At 45.5% G+C, this 19,963-nt stretch overlaps 1 protein-coding gene across 5 annotated transcripts in view; it reads right to left on the bottom strand.

Moving 5' to 3' along the window:
• Positions 1-19,963, bottom strand: part of FHOD3 (formin homology 2 domain containing 3) — a 491,767-nt gene that overhangs the window by 402,036 nt on the left and 69,768 nt on the right. For all 5 annotated transcript variants that reach the window (XM_036822951.1, XM_036822949.1, XM_036822950.1 and 2 more), the window contains exon 3: positions 16,718-16,782. In XM_036822951.1, the coding sequence (XP_036678846.1) occupies positions 16,718-16,782 (65 nt within the window). The remainder of the gene's footprint in view (positions 1-16,717; positions 16,783-19,963) is intronic.

Genomic DNA, 19,963 nt, shown 5'->3' with positions numbered 1-19,963 from the left:
CAAACAACCCAGTCAAAAACTGGGCAGAAGACCTCAATAGACAACGCTTCAAAGAAGACATACAGATGGCCAATAGGCACATGAAAAGATGCTCAAAATCGCTAAGTGTTAGAGAAATGCAAATCAAAACTACCATGAGGTATCACCTCACGCCGGTCAGAATGGCCATCATCAAAAAGTCTGCAAATGATAAATGCTGGAGAGGGTGTAGAGAAAAGGGAACCCTGCTAACGCTGTTGGTGGGAACGTAAATTGGTGCAGCCACTATGGAGAACAGTATGGAGGTTCCTTAAAAAACTAAAAATAGAACCACCATATGATCCAGCAATCCCACTCCTGGGCATATATCCAGAAAAGATGAAAACTAATTCAAAAAGATACATGTATCCCAGTGTTCATAGCAGCACTATTTACAGCAGCCAAGACATGGAAGCAACCTAAATGTCCACCAATAGATGAATGGATAAAGATGTGGTGTATGTATATATATATGAACTAGAGATTATCATACTAAGTAAAGTAAGTCAAACAGAGAAAGATAAATATCATATATCACTTATATGTGGAATCTAAAAATGATACAAATGAATTTATTTACAAAACAGAAACAGACTCACAGACATAGAAAACAAACTTACGGTTACCAAAGGGGAAAGGTGGGAGGGATAAATTAGGAGTTTGAGATGAGCAGATATAAACTATTTTATAATATAAAATAGATAAACGGGCTTCCCTGGTGGCGCAGTGGTTGAGAATCTGCCTGCCAATGCAGGGGACCCGGGTTCGAGCCCTGGTCTGGGAAGATCCCACATGCCGCGGAGCAACTAGGCCCGTGAGCCACAACTACTGAGCCTGCGCGTCTGGAGCCTGTGCTCTGCAACAAGAGAGGTCGCAATAGTGAGAGGCCCGCACACCGCGATGAAGAGTGGCCCCCGCTTGCCACAACTAGAGAAAGCCCTCGCACAGAAACAAAGACCCAACACAGCCAAAAATAAATAAATAAATAAATAATTAAAAATAAATAAATAAATAATAGATAAACAACAAGGTCCTACTGTATAGCACAGGGAACTATATTCAATATCTCGTAATAAACTATAATGGAAAAGAATCTGAAAAAGAATATATATATATATATATATATACACACACGTGTATATATATATGTGTGTGTGTATAGATAGACAGATAGATAGATAGATAGATAGATAGATAGATAGATAGATATAGCTGAATCACTTTGCTGTACACCAGAAACTCACACAACATGTAAATCAACTATACTTCAATTAAAAAAAATTTTTTTTAAAGTAGAGGGAATTGGTTCATATTTGTACTGCATTTACTATGTACCTATTTATTTCCTTTATAGCACTTCACACAGTGCTGGCCCCCAGGAAGCATTTCATAAATGTTGATGAGTTATTTTCTAAGTCAGATGGAAAGCTGAATATTTCTCACATTACAGTAATATAAATGATAGTGATATTTTAAATCCCACCCATAAGTTACTGCTTAATCTTGACAGCAGCAGCAACAAAGCTCCTGTTCATGGAAATCCTGCGGGGCAGCTGGATGCCGGGTTCTTGAGCTAAGACAGCCTCCAGGCTCAGCAGTCCTTTCAGCAGCTCCGAAGGGAAACGCAAGGGTCTCCATTTTTGAAGAAGTCAGTGTCATGTCCCGGGCCTGGCCGCCTGACGATGCTGGTGCTGGAATCAGAATCCTGTCTCCCAGGGCTCCACCCTTACCTGCCAGCTCCCCTCAACTAGGACACCCCTGAAGAGGGACCAACACCCTCAGCCACAGTCTGGGCCCCCAGACCTGAGCACGACCTCTCCAGGACACCTGTTTTTTTGTTTTTTTTTTAATTTCTTATTTTGTCTTCTAAGCCATTTGTTTAAGAAAAATGAAGACATGCCAAAGGAGGATTATATAAAATAAAAACTGGTATGTTTTAAATATTTAATCTTGGAGTCTAGGCAGGTGACATCACAAGTCCTTCCCACAAGGCCCGACTGCCCTGCCCATGAGTGAGAACCCCACATTCCCTAAGCTCCCCAAGCAAGATGCCACAGCCTGGAGCCCCCTAAGAGTCCTGACAAAGGCCAGGACTCAAGTCACACCCTGGAAAGGACTGAACCCCAAACCTTGGAGGAGAGTCGAGGGGAGGCAGGGCTGCAACTAGAACCCCAAGGCCAAGCTGCCCCTGAGTCCCACCATCCAGATACCTGCAGTGGGCACATACCAGCACTCTGCCCTCAAGAAGCCTGGCCGGAGCTGCTTCAGGCATTCTGGGAGGCCATCTCAACAGACACACTTCTCTTCCAGATTTCACTATCTTCCATACAAAAAAAAAAAATCTACAGCACAAATTACATCAGTGATTCACCCAGCCTTGGCAACCCCTAGCCAGGCAGCTTTGTGAGCTCCTCTGTAGAGTCCCTAATGGGCTGGTAATTGTTTTTCTGGCTTTCTGATGAAGTGCAAAGCACTCCGTGGCACTCTGCACTGCTTCCTAGTGGCCTCGGAGCCAACGCCTGGTGAAGGGGACAGGGGGACAAGGGGACAAAGGCCACCCATATCACCCTCACCAACCCCAGCACCCACTCCCCACACCCAGGCGCCCTGAGCCACCAGCTCACTGCAGGGAAATTAGGGGCAGGAGAGGCCAGCACATGACATCATGGGACAGCTGTTTAAGGAACCCTGGCCAAACAAGTCATTTTTTAAAAATCCCCAGGATCGGGCTTCCCTGGTGGCGCAGCGGTTGAGAATCTGCCTGCCAATGCAGGGGACACGGGTTCGAGCCCTGGTCTGGGAAGATCCCACATGCCGCAGAGCAGCTGGGCCCGTGAGCCACAACTACTGAGCCTGCGCGTCTGGAGCCTGTGCCCCGCAACAAGAGAGGCCGCAGTAGTGAGAGGCCCGCGCACCGCGATGAAGAGTGGCCCCCGCTCGCCGCAACTAGAGAAAGCCCTCGCACAGAAACGAAGACCCAACACAGCCAAAAATTAATTAATTAATTAATTAATTTTTTTTTTAATTAAAAAAAAAAAAATCCCCAGGACACTGAGTCAGTTGACAATATTACTGTTATATGTGTACTGAAAGTTTACCATCTCTAGTACAGTTGTTAACAAACATATTGATTGTATTTTTAGATACAATTGGAACAGCTCGTCTCTGAGCATTTTGTAAATGTCAACTCATATAGAATTTTCTTTACTACTTTTATGGTGCTTAGAGCATCATTTTTCAACCCTAAAATTATGATACAGTGTAACTAGCACTAGGCGTTATGTTATGGTGTTTTTATTTCTTTTCATACATTTGACTGTCTTGTTTGGTTTCTGAGAAGCTTTATCCTCCATTTCAGCAGTCCCTTCTGGAGAACACGATCTGGGAACACAAAGAATGGGGGAGAAAAGCTGCCTTCACTAACACAAAACCCACTTCATTTCAATGAAGGTGAGAGTTTTTCAGTAAACATGCTATTTGATGTTTGCCAGGACTGAAGCATTCTAAAATGTATCAAAACCAGGATAATTAAAGAGAAGAGAACCACAAAAATGACCCCAATGTCACTAGCTAAATAAGACTCAGAATGGCCCTTCATTTCTTGGGTTGGCCAACTCCATTGTGTAATAGCAAAGAGAATGTTAATGGAAATTTACTGACCTATAGTCTCAAATCTGCCAATCAGCAAAGGGCAGCAGGTAAAACATACTTTGAATACATTAGTTCGGTATTAGTTGCGTTTCATATTTAAGAGTTCTACAATTCATTGTTGCAGTTTAACATTTAATACAACCCTGAGATCCAGTTCTGGATAAGGAACATAGGGTCATTCAAGAATTGGAGAGAAGACATGCATTTCATACAAGTCAGTTCTGTCTGAGAATAAATCAGACACTCTAAAGGTAATTTCCTTTAAGAACCACTGGATAATTACATTTCAATTTTGCTCTAACAAGCTGTAAAGCAACAAAACACAAACTTTGTGAAAATGATGATGATATTCACCACCATTTACCCCAGGTAGCATGTGTCGGGCACCATGCTTGAAACCATGCTTGGGCCTGTACACACACTATCTCCATAAATAGTTACATCACTGCCAGGGGGCAGGCACCAGGACCCCCTTGTCCCCTCTGTCACAAATAAGCAGATAGACCTCAAAGGGTTGAGTAACTTGCTCATGGACACACAGAGGCAGGGCTGGCATTCAAACCCCAATTTGTCTGATTCTAAAAAACATACCCGTTCTCTGAGCCCACAAATCAACATGCGATATAAGCTTTGTTTTTAAAAACTGGATCCAGCACCAATGAAATATTTAATCCTCATAATGATGCTTTAAGGAGATAGTATCATTCCCTCTTGATAAATGAGGGCATGGAGGCTCAGAGAGGTGAGGTTACTTGCTGAAGGTCACACAGCTCCTGAGAGGCAGGTCTGACTCTAGAGCCTGTGTTCTCTCGAAGGGCTCAGCAGAGGCCTGGAGCATGGTGAGCACCCAGTCAAGGCCAGCTAGTGCGAGGGCAGCCCCTGGAGTCAGGAAGACCCGGTGAGTATCTCAGCTCTTCCATGCACTCCCCTCAGGACCTTGGCCAAGCAATCAGACCACGAGTGCCTCAGTCTCCTTCTCTGTTAAATGGGAACAGTAATCCCCCTCAGAGGTTGTTGTGAGGATTAAAGGAGATAATCTCTACAGAGCACTTCACTCAGTGTCTGGTGGGAAGGGAATGCAGTGGAAATTGCCCTTTCTGCTTTTATAAAAGAAAAACTTGGTAAAAAGTAACAAAACTGTACTTTTCCATTCAACAGTGGACAGATGTGGATTTGAATCCAGCTCTGCTGTCCAGCTCTCTGTCGCTGGGCAAGCTACCAAACCTCTCTGAAACTCACTTTCTTCTTCTGTGAAGTAAGGATAACGAATGTGTCAGGAAGATAAATGGCATAACCTATGTCAAGCACCCTGCACAAAGCAGGTGCTCAATAGTGGCAGCTGACAGGGCCTGGGGATGACTCAGATGCAGCACAATGCCCCCCAGAACACCCCAGGCGAAGCCAGCGTTTGTCCTCCTTCCCTGGACAACGGCGCCGTGGCAGGGAGAGCATCGTGACTCATAATGACATTGAATCTGCTTTCAGACAAAATTCAGACCTAAATCCCTGTGCTCTTTCCATCCATCCATCCATCCATCCATCCATCCCTAGGTGACATCTAGGGCACACACCTCACCCACCCAGGAAGGAGACTGCCAAAGAACAGGGGACAGTCGGGCTAGAAGGGCTCTCAAAAGTCGTCATATGCCGCCTGCACGGGTCACCCGCCAGGCCTTGGCTACACCCACTCTGAACAATCAGAACCAGCACGACCACCAGTCATAGGAACGTCCACAATCACCCTTCATGACGCTTCACCGTCTCCTTCATTTGTTCTTCAATGGTCTGTCATCAGCTTGTTACATTTGGGGCCAGGAGCATGCCACCCCATTCCTTAACAGAAGTGATGCAGGTTCTGTTCCGCAGAGCAGTCTCATATCAGGTCGTTAGCCCAAATCACCACCATCTTATCTCCAACCTCAGGACCCAGATTTAAAGGTCACAGCTCCATGGGGGGCCCAGACCACCCAGGGTAGAGGGAGCAAGTGGCCCCCCAGGCCCCACTCACATCGCTCTGCCTGGCACCCAGGCCACGAGCAACCACGGACTGTGTCTCTCCAGCTTCACACAAGACCTCACAGAACTGACAGTCTTCCTGGAAACACTCTTTAAATGACATTCTACCCATTTTCACAGCTTTGTTACTTTCTATTTACTTTCACATTCTATTTACTGCCTTTTATTCTTCTTTCTGAGAAAATACCAAAGAAATTCATTTCTGAAGCAAACGAATTAAACTTAAATACACGTCAGTTCCACAGCCTTCTCAGTGGCTCTTTTGGGTTCCTGGACCCAATTCCAATGTGTGTGTGTGTGTGTGTGTGTGTGTGTGTGTGTGTTCCCCACACAAGCAAGCAATCCTCAGCCCACCAGCTGGGTGTCCTACAATTCACCTCAATGCTGACACTATCTACCTGGCTCAGTAGTTGTCCCACAAGTGGTCCCACAAGACTGCCCCCACCCCGCTTCAGAGGCCAATCCCAGGTCCAGGTTGTCACCCATGCTTCTGATCAACCAGCAATAGATCAGAGGTTCCAATGAACCCCTCCTTGGGTTTGTTTAATTTGCTAGAGCGGCTCACAGAACTTAGAGGAACATTTTACTCACTAGGTCACCAGTTCATTATAGAAGGATGTAACTCAGGAACAGCCACATGGAAAAGATGCACAGGGCAAAGTAAAGAGAAAGGGCAAGGATTTTCCATGCCCTCTTCACACCTGCCACTCTCCCTGAATCTCCATGGGTTCGCCAACCCAGAAGTTCTCCGAACCCCATCCTTTTGGGGTTTTTAATGGAGCCTTCATTATATGGTCATGACTGATTAGATCATTGCCCACTGGTGATTCATTCAACCTCTAGCCTCTCTTATCTCCCCAAAGGTCAGGGGGTAAATCGGAAAGTTCCAACCCTCTAATCACATGGTTGGCTCCACTGGCAACCAGCCCCCATCCCTAGATGGGGGTCCAAAAGTCACCTTGTTAATATAACAAAAAACACCTTTGTTGCTCTCATCACTTAGGAAATTCCAAGGGCTTTCGGAGCTCTGTGCCAGAAACAGGATGAAGACCAAATACACATTTCTTAATACAAACCACAATATCACAAGAGGCTTTATTTACTCAACAAATAATTTGAGATCAGCTTCTGTAGGCTGGACACAAAGCAGTCCACCTTCAATACTCAAGAGGTAGCCTCTACCTGGCACAGAATCCCTACCTCATAGATCTTCCCAGATAAGAACCAGATCTCCAAACCAGGAACAGGAGGACTCATGGCTTCCAGCCCACAACCCTTCTGTTCCTTTTGGGCAGCTCCTAAAGCCAGAGGCAACGATTTCCAGGGACTTCCCAACACGAAGCCCAAAATGAGAGGCCGTGTGTCCAGTGGGTCAGGATGTAGCCTGGAAGCGACCCGGAAGCTCCAACTCCATCTCCAGGAGTCAGCAGCCCAGCTCAGAAGAAGGGATTTTAACTGCATTACTAAACGTAGTCAGCTCTTGAAGGGTGAAATCCATTTCTCTGGGCTGTTTCCTTTTCCCTAAGACAATCTGTGAAGCACACAGGAACTCGACTGGAAGACCGTCCTTTGAAGCCTGGTGAAACTTCACTTAGGGAAAATGTTATATTAGATGTTTCGGCAACCTTTCTCAGACTTTTCAAACCAGAAAGTTGCACTGGTATCTGCAATCACATATCTAGAAAAGGGCTAAAGACTATATAAAATGGCCTAAAAAGAGAAGCAGCAGGCTAGGGCAAAGACCACCAGTCAGGGAATCGAGAGCATCAAGCCTTAGTCCCTGCACCTCCCAAGCACGTGGCCTTGAGAAAATGCCCACCTTTCTCAGCCCCTCCCGAGGCTCAGGAGGGGTAGTGAGGGTCCGTGAAACGTGGGTGAGAAAGGAAAAACTGCAAAGGTGTTATTCAGTGACATGGTTCACATGACCTTTTTAAATGGCTGACATAAACAATCTACAGTTTAGGGTTAGGGTTAGTTCTCAGACTAATCTCTGTAGCATTTTACAACTTTGAAATACTGGTAGCTACATTATCTAATTTTTAAGATTGTTATTAAGTTGACCATTGAATCTAAAGTGGAGCCTTTCTAAAAGACTAGGAAATGACTGAAGTGTTAAATGCACACCTAGCACTATACTTCGTCCCACAAAGATTCCCCTACATCCTTGTAAAGTGGACCCCCTTCCTGCCCACACTATCACAGCGAAGTTACTCGGATACAGATAAATCATATCACCTCTGGGTATAATAAACAACAGAATTTGTTCTTTTCAGTGATGCTAACAAGATTTCAATTATACTAACCTTAATTTTCTCCTTTGCCATTTCATCGCTATTACTCTATTATGTGAACTGGAGACCAACAGCACTTTAACAAATCCTCCAACACCATTTTTTCTCCTTTAAATTAAATCTTCAACTGGCTGCATGTTTTGCTGAACTACTAATGCTTTCCATGTGTTTTTTTCCAAGTTAAAATACTTCCCATTAGGTATTTCTAACACAACAGAAATTGGTAAAATGCCCAAAGAATCCATCTTCCCAAAAATCTGTTTTCTCCAAGTGTCTCAGAAAGACCTGAAAAGTACATGAGTGTACACCCAATCCTTGGAGAATCTCCATGTAGCAGGACGTTTGCAAGCCATCCATCCTAATTTTCAGCTCCCAAGCCCTCTGGATATCAATGTCTCTAGTAATGAGACAAAGCATTTGTTTCCTGACATACACTTTTATTGATCCGTGGTAAGAATGAGGCTGTCTCTTCATGGGGATCGGCACAAGCGCAGAGAGCCAGGCACAAGAGCTTGCACTGCACCCCACATGCAGGGCAGACCTGTGAGTGGAAAGCATTATAGGAAAGACACTCTTTTTTTTAATAATTAATTAATTTTGGGCTACGTTGGGTCTTCGTTACTGCACGCGGGCTTTCTCTAGTTGCGGCGAGCAGGGGCTATTCTTCATTGTGGTGCGTGAGCTTCTCATCGTGGTGGCTTCTCTTGTTGCAGAGCATGGGCTCTAGGCACGTGGGTTTCAGTAGCTGTGGCACGCGGGCTCAGTAGTTGTAGCTTGCGGGTTCTAGAGCACAGGTTCAGTAGTTGTGGCTCACCGGCTTAGTTGCTCCGCAACATGTGGGATCTTCCCAGACCAGGGATCGAACCGTGTCCCCTGCATTGGTAGGCGTATTCTTAACCACTGTACCACCAGGGAAGTCCCAGGACACTCTTGAAGAAATCAAAAGCATGGTGGTTTCTTTACCAGGGGTTGTTTTCTAGATAGAACTAAGGTTCTGCTGGACAGCAACTTTGGAGTCTAATTGCCAGCACGTGGTTTAAACTTGTCTTATAACATCTGCTACAGGTGTCTCCACCAATACGACTACATTCTCCAGTGTCAATTTTTTTGTTGGCTAGAATTTCACTAGGACAATGCAAAGCAAACACAATGATAATGGTTCCAAGGCAACATTCAAATTCTATCATTCAACATCTAGAGATCCTTAGAGAGGAGAGGTAACAAAGTCCTATAGGGACAATGAATAAATCATTTAAATAAGGTAAAAATCTTGGGTCAGGGGTGGAGAGCACAAACACGAAATAAACCTGCCGAAAGGGACCCTGATACACCTGCTTTTCTTGCCTGTGCAACTCACATTTGCTCGTGTCCATATTCCCTTTTATTGATGCCTCTTAATTTCCGTAGCTGACCTGAGTTTCCAGCTGTACCTGGAAGATTCTCGTGCTCTCTCATACGTTTTTGTCTCCTTTTCTTTATTCACCCCCATATTTATGTTTACCTGCATGTCTGCAGATGGTAGAGCAATTCTTTAAATTCATTCTCCAGCTGTTCTTTAATTTTTGGCAACAAATCCTTCCTGAGCTATCTATCTACTCTATAGCATTTGTGACAGATATGTTTGACAATCTAGTGGTATGTTTTACATCCTTCCCATATCCTTTCTTCCTTTTTTGTCGGGGAGGGGGCACATCTGTCAATCACTGTTAGACCGTAAGGCACCTTAGAGGAGCCACCCCACACACAGAGTGGGGAGAGGCTGAGAAGCCGACCTCCCCCAGCCCAGACCCAACGGCCTTCTAGACACATGGACATCCTGTGGGGTCTGTCATCTGGGAGCTGAGACAGATTAATAGGAAACAGATGATAAGAAGTGTTTAATCTGATTAATCCAGACAGCTTGTTTTTACCTAGAGTGCAGAACTCTGGGCAAAATAGGGTCACAGACTTGCTGGGGTATAAAAGGGAGGAGATTTTTTTTAAAAATACAGGCACCAGTCTCCTTCTGCAAAGGCAGACTCAGGATTTCAAACCCAAGCCCGTCTTGTGCCAAGACCACAGCCAGCCACTCAGGGCTCCGCAGAAAGACAGCAGGAATGGGAATGGGCTCCAGGGTTTACGGAGGATCACTGGATCCCTACATCAAAGGACAGAAAACAGGAAATGTGACCCACTGCACCTAAACCCACTAGGGAATAGTTTGGTCAGGACACTGTGAGTCTGGCCACTGTGACATCCACAAACAGGGCAGGAGGGAACCCCACCCCTAACCCAAGGCTGCAGAGGCAGGACAAGAACAGAACCGGCCTCCTGTGGGATGGGGGACAGAGTCGGCAAGAAGCCCAGGTCCAAGACCTAGAGTCAGAGGGAGACGGGCCGGGGGCCCAAGAGGGGAAGGAATGACTCTAGAGGTGTCTCCTGGTCAGAGAACAGACTGTTCTACTCTGTTCCTGCAGATACACAGTGGACAGTGGGGGCCCTGCCACCTCGGACAACAGGGAGCCAGCAGCACCTGTGGGGGTCTCCACCCCAGCACCCAGACGGGCTGGTCATCCAAGCTAATGCGTGTCACTGCACAGGCCATGGTGCCTCAGCACCCACGGTACCAGGGGCTCCTCGTCTTCATTAGCTAATACAGAAGCACCACCCGGGTGCTACTAGGCCCAAGAGCGTCAAAAAGGCATTCTGATGTTACCAGAAGGCCTAGTTTTCATGGGAGCCCCAAAACAGTCCAAATCAAGAAGCAGTAAGGACCACATGGGAATCCAGGTAACACTCAGCAACCCGCCTGAGGGGTGAGGGTAACACGGGAAAAGGTAGCTGGAGGGGAGCCTGGAGGGCCCAGCTCGCACTGAGCAGAGAGGGAAAGACAGTCGGTCAGAAAGCTCAGCAAGGTGGAGAGGACGGAGAAGCCCTGCTCGTATTCACAGGCATAAGAAGAAAGGCAGAACCTGAGAGAGGGACTGGGGAACAAGGGGCGTCGGTGGCAGGGTTCAGGGATCACGGCTCCATTCCCCACCCTCTGCATGCAGAAGCCCAGGGCCCTCTACACCATAGCTAGAGGGGGTTCAGACACTGGACAGAATCTGTACCTCACCAGGAGCCCCTGAGCTGCTGTCTGCACCCCACACACTCACACACCACCTCCATCACCGCCAGTGAAAGCCGGCACTGAGACAGGCTCCTTCCCCACTAGACCACACTAGCCTCAGGATCCTTCTCAACACTGTGCCCAGGGAGCCACCTTCTCTACACTGGCTGGCACACGAGCTGAATCCCCGCAGTCACTCTTGTACTAGAAGGATCCTGAAGAAATGCTCCACTGTTTGTCATTCGGCTCTTTGCTGTGACAGAGTAGTGGAAAGCACATAGCTGCATGACTTTCCTTGTGAGAGGAAAATGCTTTGCAAATGATATATTGAGGGCTTCCCTGGTGGCACAGTGGTTGAGAATCTGCCTGCCGGTGCGGGGGACATGGGTTCGAGCCCTGGTCGGTGAGGATCCCACATGCCGCGGAGCAACTAGGCCCGTGAGCCACAATTACTGAGCCTGCGCGTCTGGAGCCTGTGCTCCGCAACAAGAGAGGCCGCGATAATGAGAGGCCCGCGCACCGTGATGAAGAGTGGCCCCCACTTGCCGCAACTAGAGAAAGCCCTTGCACAGAAACGAAGACCCAACACAGCCAAATAAATAAATAAATAAATAAATAAATAAACCCAAAAGTTTAAAAAAAAAAAATGATATATTGATGCCTCACTCTGTTGATGTTTCTGTTGCTGGAAAATGACTACGTTTCTGATCAGTGGATGAAGCAGTCTTCTCCTACGTGGTTTTCTTGCCTTTAAAAATGTCTTTATCCCTGTGATCTGACCTTTAACGAGAGATGAGACTCATCTCGTGGAGAGCTTAATCCCTTCGGCCACCTTGCCAGCTTCTGCCGAGCTCACCTCTACCTTACGGGCAGACCTCGTCATCTCAGAGGTTTGGGGGAAATGCCTCTAAAAAGTCTAAAGACCCTTTGCCCTGGGCTGTTCTTCCTGACTACAAGCACCAGTGACACTTGGGAATCTTCAGCCAATTTTTTATCCTTTTGTTTAACTCAATGCTGGATACTTGAAAGTGCCAGCGTTATGAGTCCCAGAGAATCAATCAACAGGGTTTATTTTCTTGATGAGAAGACAGGGTTTGCTTCAGAAAACTGAAGCACAGAGGTTTTAAGCCGAACGAAATGCCTTTGAAGTCAGCTGGTAGAAAACACTCAGATATTAACTTTAGGATTCTAATGACTTCAAACCTTATTTTTTTTTAAATTCTCAATTCCATTCCTTACTCCACAATTCTTCCACTCCTTTTCTCTTCATTATGAGACTTAGTCATCAGAGCCAGTTGGCCCTCTGAACATATTTCTGGTGTCTGGCAACAGGATCACTTGCTAGGACCAAAAAATTTATTTTCTCTAGCTAACTTCATTAAATGCAGACTTCACATGCCGGGCATAGATTTTGTTATTTATATCTGTTAAGTTCATGCCCACAATATGACCATTGTTTTTTTCAGGGGCTGAAGCTAGATTAAGAAGGCAAGGTATGCATTGTTTGCTACCTTATGTTACATCAAGTGGTCATACTAGGGACTTCCCTGCTGACTCAGTGGTTAAGAATCCGCCTGCCAATGCAGGGGACACGGGTTCGATCCCTGGTCCGGGAAGATTCCACATGCCGCAGAGCAACTAAGCCCATGCACCACAACTACTGAGCCTGCGCTCTAGAGCCCACGAGCCACAACTACTGAGCCCGTATGCCACAACTACTGAAGCCCGTGCACCCTAGAGCCCAGGTGCCGCAACCACTGAGCCCGAGTGCTGCAACTACTGAAGTCCGCATACCTAGAGCCCACGCTCCACAACAGGAGAAGCCACCGCAATGAGAAGCCCACGCACCGCAGCAAAGAGTAGCCCCCACTCGCCGCAACTAGAGAAAGCCCGCACACAGCAATGAAGACCCAACACAGCCAAAAAATTAAAAAAAAAAAAAAATCAGGTTTAAAAAAAAAAGTAGTCATACTAAAAATGTGCAAAGTAATACAGTGGAGAGGAGCACAGAGGTACAAAAAGTTTGGGGCCTCTCTCGGTACCAAAATCTCATTCCAGCTTCCTACTATCAGCAAAGACCTGTCTCGGCTGCTTGCTGGGACCATCAAAGCAGTGCCCCGTGGCCTTCATTTCTCATGAGGTTTGCTTGGTTGCTAACCATGAAGGCTCCACTCCACTCTCATCCCAATGGGTACAGAGTTCTAAAGTTAACACTGGAGAATTCCAAAGGCATGTCTCCTCCAATTCATCAACACGCAGTCCTGGATTCTAAACATTCTATACTTAATTAAAACAGGGACAAAGGAGAAGAGAATATAGGGTGAAGAAAACATTATTTTGGAGAAATTTACTTGATAGCATTTTAAGCCCATGAGCCTAAGGTGATCCTGGATCCTTCCGGTCCAATCGTGCAGTGGGAAGGTAGGTCTTTGGGGGAGCTGTGTACGGTGCTAGGCCTAAGCCAGCAGTCACTGTCCCACGCCTATAATCACTCAATCATTTCTTAGATGGTGAAGAGGGGAAATATCTTGAAAGGAAACAAGGACCCAACCAACTGATGTGAAAAAGGTTTTCTCCCCCCGTCATGCTTTCTTTTGCCATTTCAACGGAAGATTGTTCCCGGTTTGGTTTTTTTTTTTTTTAATCCCACAGAAATCTCATCTAGGGCTTCCCTGGTGGCGCAGTAGTTAAGAATCCGCCTGCCAATGCAGGGGACACGGGTTCATGCCCCGGTCCGGGAAGATCCCACATGCCGCAGAGTGGCTAGGCCCGTGAGCCACAACTACTGAGCCTGCGCGTCTGGAGCCTGTGCTCCGCAACGGGAGAGGCCGCGACAGTGAGAGGCCCGCACACCACGATGAAGAGTGGCCCCTGCTCGCCGCAACTGGAGAAAGCCCTCGCACAGAAATGAAACCCAACACAGCCAATTAATTAATTAATTAATTAATTTTTTTTAAAAAAAGAAATCTCATCTAATATTGCCATTTGGAAAGGGAAAGAATATGTCACAACGGGGGCTGGTACATCACATACATGATGCATACATTCCTTTGTCTACACATAAACCAAAGGATAATATTTAATGCTATTATAATAAATCTATTCCAGAGCTTGCCAATAACAGGAAATGGAAGGGGAAAGAGGGTTTTTTAATACAAAGGAAGAACTTCGCCTTCTTGGGCATTGATGTTAATTCACACAGTCAAATCCTCTCATCTAACACACTCAGGCCTGAGGTAATTAATGGTGAAAACTGATTAAAGCAGAAATCTTTTAAAAATGACACATACACACCTTAAGACTTTAACTTGCAGCCATGGTGACTGACCGTCCTGTTTCTCTGGGATGAGACACAGTTGGTTGCCAGGCACACAGCACAGGAGATACACCCTCACATCATTTGGGGCATGACCTTTCTTTGAATAAAGGTCTAATGGGACTCCCCGTGGACCTCCTTTCATGAACCACTCACATAATATAGTCTATGATTCCCAATCTCAGTGTCTTTGAAGTCAAGCAAGAACTTACAAAGACTAGAATCCTTCTGGATTTTTACAACATTCCCCCACCTTTTGTAGTTATCACAACCCACTCATGTTGACAGAAATACTTTTGTAGTAACTAATTTTGAATCTTTTCCAATATACTCACAGCAATGACTTTGTATCCTTGTATTTAATCAGTTTATAAAACGTTCACATCCCATTTCATTAAATTACATAATTCCAATAGCAAGTGCAACTGGCATAAGCAGGTTTGAGAATAAACACACTGATCCTGTCAGCACCCAGTTTAACCCTTCAAATAGGAAGACCTGGGCGTCCTGAGAGAGAGTGGGCTGGACTGGCTGCTGGGGCTCAGGTGCCATGGAGACGAGATGTGTGTTTACGTGTATGACATGGGACTACACAACAATACACCAGTTAATGCAGTGAGTCAATAACGTGGAAGCTGGTTAGAAAAATCCTGTACTTGAAACATTTTAAGTGTATACTGCAAAAGAATGAATTTTGTTAAAAGGTAGTTAGCTCATTAGGATTTTGATCTAGCCAGTTTTAGTGTAAATCTGCTTTCCACAGCCTTACTGTTCCTGGGAAATACCAATTCATACTCATGTCCCAAATCTCAACTGGTTATCAGCTATATTTCAACCAATATTCAGTATTGGTTGTATTCAGCACATAGTATGTGCCTGGATTTGTCCTAGATCCAGGATGAGGGTCAGAAGGGAATTTAACTAAAGTCATAGGTCACAGGCTTTTTCTTCAGGCAGACATGATTTATACACATAAAATAATTTGAAAAATATAAAGCAAGTAATAAAGAAAGCCTATTTTGGTGCATATTTTAAGGTCACTCAGTGCTACAGGCAGTTGAGGAACAGGGTCAGTAATGAAGGTCCTACAGATCTCGCTTTGTCTCCAACAAGATCACGAACCTCCTGAGGCCCTGACCCTCCAGCCCCTGAGGTTTACATGTCGGCTACACAATTACTCGCCAACCACAGAGTAAGACAAACACTGTCCCTCGGGACACCTGCAGCCTCACCCACTTCACACCAAATGAAGTAAAATTACACAGCTTCCCCTCCACATCCAGCTGTTCCCTCACCCCATCCCTGGGTCTCCAACAGGAAAGCAGGGAGAAAGAAGAGGAACCAGAAACGATTCTCTCCACTCCACCCATGCATACCACACTCCAGGTGCAGACTGGGCCTCGACAGGATGATTGATGCTCTGCTAATTACAGACCTGAATTAAGACCACAACATATATTAAATAAACACAAAATGACTCAGATATGGAAAACTTCTATGCATAAAATGAAATTTAGTTCCTTTCTTTTTCCTTTTTATATTACATACTTGCCTCAACTCGGCCGAATGCCAGGAGGAAACCTTCCCATGGAGACTGTCTACTTAGCATAAATTACTGCTTTTGTTGCCATCCAGCCCACGTGTATACTGGGGAAAGCAATGGGTCCGGGAAAATCAATGGCTGCAGGAATGGGCGTCAGTGGGGTTTCCTGTGTGACCGCAGGCAAGCCATCTGAACCACAGATACGTCCGCTCAACACCGTATTGCTCTGTATCCACGTGTGCCCTGTCCTGCACTGACCTGAGACTTCCCTTCAATCTCCTGAGACCACAGCCTGGAGCTTCAGGCCCCACTTCCCCACAGGGAGCTGCAGAGAGCCACCAGAAGGCACGTAAAGGTCACTTCAGATTGGGATTGACATGTATACACTGATGTGTATAAAATGGATGACTAACAAGAACCTGCTGTATAAAAAAATAAATTTAAAAAAAAAAAGGTCACTTCAACTGGCTGGAGGTTCACACTGGCACAGCCCCAGGAAGAACCCCATCTCTCCCAGCATCGCCAGAAAGAACCTCAGCACCAGTGTGTTTGTCTTACCTCGAGCTCTGTTCACGAACCAAACAGCAAAGGCAGCCAGAATGAAACAGGGCTTCAAAAACTACTGCCAGAAATTGCTTCCCTAAAAGCTCTAACAATATATGACAGGAGCTAACCCCAGCATAGGTAGCATAATAGTGAATATTGCATTTTATTCCCGTAAGTGGCATTAATCATCATGCTTAATCACTGAGGGCAGATGGCAAGCATCCCCTTCGGCAGATGTCACTCACCGATGCAGGCATGGACCCTCACGGACAGCTGTGTCCTTAGGATGATGCTGTGCTTCTTGCCCCGCCTAACGGAGACAGGAGACAAAACATTCACGGGCATCAGAGAAGGCAACAAGGTGACCCTACCTGCTGGCAATCAACTTGACGGTTCGTTTCGGACACCCACACCTGGAAGAGGCTCTAGATAAGCAGGAACCTACACAGAACAACAATCTGTCCTGAAACGCTGTGACGTCACAGGGCTTTACGGGAAATAAAATAATGAAGTCTGACTCTGTTGGACTGGCACACACATTTCACTGCCAAACCCGGTCCACTCCACAGAGTTCCGTGTACTCATGCCTGACCATGTTGGGAAATTTTTAAAATCTGTGCCCATGAAGTGAAATCCCTGGAATGTAACAGCACAAATCTGCTTGATCATTCCCATGGCTATTTTTACATGTTTTTGCATATCAGGAAAGGACACACATAGTGGGGTAATCAGAAAGAGCTGTTTTGCTGTCTATCAATTCAAGACATAGTTTTTCCCTGAAGATGGGAGTCCAGCAAAGGGGGCGTGTAGGCTATCTGTCATCAGAATGTCAAGGTACACCACACTTTGTCTCATCTTTGCTTCCTTTCACTTCATTTCTTATAAAGGAAGGAAAAGGATGGGCCCCTCCCCAGTTCTCCTCCCATGAGGGCTCAGCCCGCTTTTACAGAGAAGGACCGAAGCCCAGAGCAGATGAGAGAAGATAAATGGGGAGAACGTGAGTCCTGGCTACCTAGGGTAGCAAAGGCTTTGAGGTTTGGAGAAAGGGGGAAGCCAGTGGACAAAGGTAAAATGGAGCCAGGAACCAGCACAGGAGCGGGTAACCAGCTCAGTGGCTGAGTTCCCTCCCCATCAGGGCTTCATGTATACCAGGCTCGCAGTACTTTCCCGCTTCCTGGTTTTGTGGTTGTGCTGGAGGAGAAGAGGACAGAAATCTCACCAGGGCACACTTAATATTGTGATATGAAGTCACAGGAATTATATTATAGCACTGAAACAATCATATTTTTTATTCTTGAGACCAAATAAGAGGGGAAAGTATGGTTTAAAAAAAATTTTTTTTTTTGATTCTTTTAAAGGAGAAAAGAAAACCACTTGCATGGTCCTACAAAAACATGCAGCAGCCTCCAACCCGACTGCTCCTCACGGGCAGAGAATCTGCATTCACAGTCCCTTCAAATGCCGACAAGACCCTCCTTTTTAGTTAAGCTATGTGCAAGGTACTAGCCTCGCGTTTACACAAATACACAACACTCAACCCATCTTCAGAAGACAAGTTTGAGATTCCTATAAACACAGACTTCTTCAAAACTTTCTTCCTCACACAGAAAAAATCTTTTTCTCTCTTGACAGTCCTTTACAGGTGAGCTTTCCCATTTTGTAATTTTCTTGTTTCTGGTTGTGGCCTTCTCTTTTCTGTCTAGAGAAGTTCCTTTAGCATTTGTTGTAAAGCTGGTTTGGTGGCGCTGAATCCTTTTAGCTTTTGCTTGTCTGTAAAGCTTTTGACTTCTCCATCAAATCTGAATGAGAACCCTGCTGGGTAGAGTATTCTTGGTTGTAGGTTTTTCCCTCTCATCACTTTAAATATATTGTGCCACTCCCTTCTGGCCTGCAGAGTTTCTGCTGAAAAGTCAGCTGATAACTTTATGGGGATTCCCTTGTGTGTTATTTGTTGCTTTTCCCTTGTTGCCTTTAATATTTTCTCCTTACCTTTAATTTTTGTCAGTTTGATTATTATGTGTCTCAGCATGTTCCTCCTTGGGTTAACCCTGTATGGGAATCTCTGTGCCTCCAGAAGTTGGGTTACTGTTTCCTTTCCCATGTTAGGGAAGTTTTCAGCTATTATCTCTTCAAATATTTTCTCAGGCCCTTTGTCTCTCTCTCTTCTCCTTCTGGGACCCCTATAATGTGAATGTTGGTGCACTTGATGTTGTCCCAGAGGTCTCTTAAACTGTCCTCATTTCTTTTCATTCTTTATTCTGTTCCTTGGCAGTGACTTCCACCACTCTGTCTTCCAGCTCAATGATTCGTTCTTCTGCCTCATTTATTCCTTTTTTTTTTTTTGGCCTCTTTTATTCTGCTATTGATTCCTTCTAGTGTACTTTTCATTTCAGTTATTGTATTCTTCAACTCTATTTGGTTGTTCTTTATATTTTCTAACTCTGTTAAAATCTTCTTGTAACTTCTCGCTCTGTGCGTCCATTCTCTTCCCGAGTTCTTGGATCATCTTTACGATCATTACTCTGAACTCTTTCTCAGGTAGATTGCCTACCTCCACTTCACTTGGTTGTTCTTCTGGGGTTTTACCTTGTTCCTTCATCTGGGACGTATTCCTTTGCCATCTCATTTTGATTAAATTTCTCTAGACGGTCCTGATGTTGACATTCCTTCAATTCTTGTGATCCTACTAGGAAGAAAGTTCCCATGAGTGCACTGAACTGAGCTGCTGAACAGCCTTTTGTGTGAATTCCCAGGAGAGGTATTCTGGGGTGGGGGCAGCAGGCACCAGGGGCTTGCAGCCTCACCCAGAGCTGAGCCAGGGGCTCAGCCGGGAGCAGAAACCAGTGAACCCCTGATGATGGTCAGACCCTAACTATTAGAAAGAGCAAACCCAAAGTTCTTTAATCTGGAAGATTTTTTTGTAGCTCATGTTATCAGCAGTTATGAATCAAAAATGAATACCAAACGGACAGTAGACAAAATACATGCTTTAGATGCCCAGAGGGGAAGAAGCACGGGATGGCAGGAGAAAATATTTCAGAATACCTCAGAAGTTCTAGAGAAGTTCAGAAGGGCCCATTGATAGCCCCCGCTTTTATCTTCAAACAACTGCCAAGTTGCATTTTGAGGAAGTGCTTCAGTTTTCCCACAGAATTCTCCAGTCCCATGGTCACAAGGGATCCAGGCACCTGCATGAGAACTAGGACAGTGTTTCTGAGGAAGCCATCAGCACACCACTCTGGAGGTATCATCTTTTCTGCATTTTTCAATGCTTGTACATTGAGAAACCAGGCAATCAGACTGGTTAAGTTAAACCCTAATAGAATTTAAGAGAGCATAGAACAAAAAAGGCCTATTTTTAAGTAGTTTTATCACTTATAATTCCTCTGCTTCAATATATTCACCTCCTTCCCTGCCTGCCCCTGTACACAAAATCCTACAATGAAAGAAACCTGAGTGGAATTGGGGACCAAAGGCTGTGGGAGTCCCTC

The sequence above is a fragment of the Balaenoptera musculus genome, chromosome 14 (genome assembly GCF_009873245.2).
Source record: "Balaenoptera musculus isolate JJ_BM4_2016_0621 chromosome 14, mBalMus1.pri.v3, whole genome shotgun sequence".
Lineage (NCBI taxonomy): Eukaryota > Metazoa > Chordata > Mammalia > Artiodactyla > Balaenopteridae > Balaenoptera > Balaenoptera musculus.
Note: the sequence above shows the minus strand (reverse complement) of the source record. Positions and strands in the feature narration are given on the sequence as shown.